The 4,463-nt window shown below is 27.1% G+C and overlaps 1 protein-coding gene across 1 annotated transcript in view; it reads left to right on the top strand.

Moving 5' to 3' along the window:
* The window catches only part of LOC105625871 (probable 28S rRNA (cytosine-C(5))-methyltransferase), a 4,809-nt gene extending 2,367 nt beyond the window's left edge, over positions 1 to 2,442 (top strand). Inside the window, exons 3-6 of the mRNA XM_012207181.1 lie at positions 192 to 448; positions 764 to 879; positions 1,066 to 1,238; positions 1,490 to 2,442. Of these exons, the coding sequence (XP_012062571.1) occupies positions 192 to 448; positions 764 to 879; positions 1,066 to 1,238; positions 1,490 to 2,442 (1,499 nt within the window). The remainder of the gene's footprint in view (positions 1 to 191; positions 449 to 763; positions 880 to 1,065; positions 1,239 to 1,489) is intronic.
* Positions 2,443 to 4,463: the final 2,021 nt, after the last annotated feature.

Genomic DNA, 4,463 nt, shown 5'->3' with positions numbered 1-4,463 from the left:
CTTTTTAGTTATTAGTTATTACTATATCTTATCTATGTGTGTGTGTGTGTGTGTGTGTGTGTGTGTGTGTGTGTGTGTGTGTGTGTGTACATAAAATCAAAAAAATATATAATATATTTAATTTAATTATATAATGTATTTAATAGATGTATTCTTCAAAATGATTTGATGTTTTTCTTTTCTCTTTTCAGTAAAAAGACCTAGATACGTTCGTGTCAATACTCTTCTGTTAACAGTGGAAGAAGCAATCTCCTTTTTTCAACAGGATGGATGGCAATTATTACCCAAAAGTACAACATATTCTTCATATCTACAATCCTTATCGCAATTATCAAAGCCGTATTTTATACAAGATCTACATATACCAGAAATATTAGCTTTTCCGTCCTCAACAATCTTTCATGACCACAGTGGCTATCGCGATGGCAAGCTTATTCTTCAAGATAAGGTATAAATAATAGAATCTTTTCTATCTGTACTGATAATATTTTCTTTGTAACTTGTACGATTATTTTAGTATTATCAAATATTTATTACATAATTAATAGCCTTCTAAAAATGTATATGTGGGGCAGTTTTTATAATTATTTAATATAATTTACATTTATTCAATTTTTATCAAATTTTTTTAGTAGATTAAGTATTATTAATACTAATGTATCTATTACTAACATAACTTATAATTAGCATCATTAAGATTTAATTAAAGATTTGTAAAAAAAAGATACGTTTCATTTTACATTAAAAATCTTATTTCACTTAGGCTAGCAGTTTGCCGGTGCATTTGTTGAATCCTATTAGTGGTTCTACAGTGTTAGACATGTGCGCTGCGCCTGGCATGAAAACTACTCATGTGGCAGCAAAACTGCAAAATAATGGGTACATAATTTGTTTCTCAATCAGATTTATTATTAGATAATATGTGAAAGAAGAAAACCAAGAAATGTATTAATATCTAATATTTATTTTTATTGAGTAATTTAAGTAAACTAATTAAAGTTGAGAAATAGATACTTTAATATTAATATTAATATATAAATTATATAAATTATTATTTTTAAATAGAAAAGTTTATGCCGTGGAGATTGATGCTAAAAGATTTAAAATCTTAATTACTCAATTAGAAAAAACTCATGCCCTCTGTGTGGAGCCTCTTAATCAAGATGTTTTAACTCTCGATCCAAAATTGTATTCATATGTGGAATACATTTTAGTCGATCCAACTTGTTCTGGATCAGGTAAAGATTCACTTTTAATGTAAATTAATAATGTTAAATTTTTTAATTAGTCAAAAAATAGCATAAAGGACAGAATAAGAAAATAGAAAATAATTCTTTTTATGATTCTTTGCATTATTCCTATTCGTGAAACGAGTAATTATTTATTTAATTGTAAATTATCTTCTGTAAAATATACCGTCATAATTTTTATTTGTACTTTGTATTTTATATGTACAATTTACGAAATAATTCTACAATTTTCATTAAAGGTATTATCGACAGACCGAAACAGAGTGATATGGATGGAATGCCCGAACCAAAGCGCTTGAAGAATTTACAATCGTTTCAAGTTTATCTTTTGAGATATGCGCTGTTCAATTTTCCAAATGCGAAAAGAATAATCTACAGCACATGTTCTCTACATCCCGAAGAGAATGAGGAAGTAGTAGACGAAGTTCTGGCCAATGTTGGAAACGCTTATCGTTTGCTACCAGTTAGGCAATTGCTCAAAAATAACTGGACAAACTTCAGCTCGAAAAAATACAACTGTGGAGATTTATGTTTGTATTCGAAGCCAAATGATGATTTTTGCAATGGTTTTTTCGTAGCAGTATTTGAGAGAAATTTTGATGTGATTCTGCCAAAATGCAAACTTAAAGGGGGTAACGAATATATGAATCTTATTGAAACTAACTTGAATATTAAGAAAGATGACATGGCGAAAACATTCGCACACCAACAAGAGAAATGTGAAAAGAAGAAAAAGAAGAAAAAGAAGAAGAAAAAGGAAGAGAAGGAAATAATTTCAATGAATAATGAACAAATGAAGATATCGGCAGATATTGTTGAATTTAAAGTACTTGACGTAGATAGCAAAATAAAAGCAAAAAGTAAAAAAGAAGAATTTGAAAAAATAGATGTTTGTAATGATTCGTTTAATTTTAATTATAAAGTATTGAATGAATCTAAAGATATACAAAAGGAGACATTAGATGTCATGGAAATGAAAAAATCGAGGAAAAAAAGAAAATCGAAGCATGAAAATATATTTCAAGAACTAATTATGACGAAAAAAGAGCAAACTAAGGAAATTGAAATTGAACTGCCAAAGATAAAAAAGAAAAAAGAAAATAAAGAAATCAAGATTGATAAAATTCAGCAAGTGGAAATAGAAAGCGGAAAAAATTGTAATTGGACCATCAAAGAAGAGGAAAAAAAATAATGAGATTTATTAAATAAAAATAAATATATTGTTAAATAAGACATCATATATTTTTTTGTATTGTATCATTATTCACGTTATTCCTTATTCCGTATTTAGTCTGTTTATAAAGTTGCCAATAATAGATGATAATATTATATAGAGATTATTTTTTGCTATGTTAAATTTTCTAAGAGCCTAGAGCTGAAATCTGTGCTTCTTTATTTGAATTTTTGTATCTTAATTTTTTTTCTTCATCTAAACAATGGGTACATTTTTACAAAAGATAACAAGACCATTTGTTGATTACTGGGCTATCTTATTATTAATTGTCAATGATCAATATATCAACTCTTCGCAATTGATAAGTGAAAGAGCGAATAAATTTTTTTTACCTACTGTAAATATACATTCATTGAATGAGAGAAAATAATAAGGCGAAAGATAGAGAAAAAGAGAGAAAATATAATGAGTTGTATAAAATTCATCCTAAAGAATATTTCTCTAACTAAATATATATATATTTATATATATACATACACATATATACATATACCTATGTGTGTGTGTGTGTGTGTGTGTGTGTGTGTGTGTGTGTGTGTGTGTGTGTGTATGTAATATTTATGATTCCATCGATAAAAATAAAATGTGTTATACTGTCGATTAAATTAATAAGTGTTATCTCATTCAAAGACAGATTCTTCAGAATCTAGGATCTGTAGATAATTATATACAATCTGAAACTTAACTTAAGAAAATGTTTACAATGATATTTTTAAAATATTTTTTTTCCTTTTAAACGCTTATATATTTTTATTCTTTGAATGTTTTAAAATAAATTAATTCAATCTCATTTATTAGTGATTCAAGAATTATAGAAATTTTCTGCAAAGAAGACAAAATATAAGCTTAGTCTTTTTTCTATATATATGTTGTATATATGTTGTATATATATATATAATGTATACACGATGATTTTTAAAATAAAAAAAAGATCAACTGATATTTGGTCTCGCTGTCATATATTAGGGGAAAAAGAATATTTTTAAAAACTTAATTCCCATAATCTGACAACCCTTATATCATATAGTATAGGTAAGTATAAAATAATTCGCGACAAGGTGGCACGGAACTCTTGACCTCCTTGAAGTCAACCGATAAGCATGTCGATTAAGCCGAAGTATAATTACGGTGAAAAAACCTTTTCTGATACACACACACACACACACACACACACATATATATATATATATATATATAAAATGATATAATATGCGATAACTATGATTCAGTTTTCTAGCTTATCCCTTTACTGTGTGGTACATTACTTAACTCGCTAGGATCACGTCGCGTGAGTCACGACACGAAATGTCGAGAAATATATTGTCTATTAACATTATAACTTAAAATATCATATAAGGACTAATCGCGATGCAATATATATGATTACGAGGTGTTAGAAAATTGAAATTATTGCATCACAACTAGCGATGCATCAAAATTGATTTTCTCAAGATCGATTTTCTTATGATTTTTATTTCTCTCTTCAGCCACAATTAAGTAATGACTTTCAAAGAAACGAAATCATTTCTCTCAACTATACATATATGTAATATTATTTGGATTTAATATAGAAAGCTTAAAAACGGAGAGTTAAAAATTTTATGAATATGTTTATTTTTAAATCGCAAGCGAATTTAAACTTGTGTGCTATAGTATTCTAATCTTTTTCCCTCTTTCCTTCTTTCTCTTTCTTTCTTTCTCTTTCTCTTTAATATAAGAATAATACAACACAAATAAGCATGGATCTTACATGCAACATTAAAACAATCGGACATCAACAAATTTCCAAATTTTCATAAATTTATTGCAATTAAAAAAATTAAAATATTTCGTAAAAATCCAAAAGTATATATGCTTGTAAAAGATGGATCGAATCATGTTGCATCGCTCTATGTATCATACGCGATCATCGACAAATATTCGCTTTTCGGAACACTAAAAGCGTAATTAGCTGTGATAAAAAAATAATTAATGCTTTT

This window comes from Atta cephalotes (genome assembly GCF_000143395.1).
Source record: "Atta cephalotes unplaced genomic scaffold scaffold00004, whole genome shotgun sequence".
NCBI classification, from domain to species: Eukaryota; Metazoa; Arthropoda; class Insecta; order Hymenoptera; family Formicidae; genus Atta; species Atta cephalotes.
This window is presented reverse-complemented; position numbering and strand designations above follow the sequence as displayed.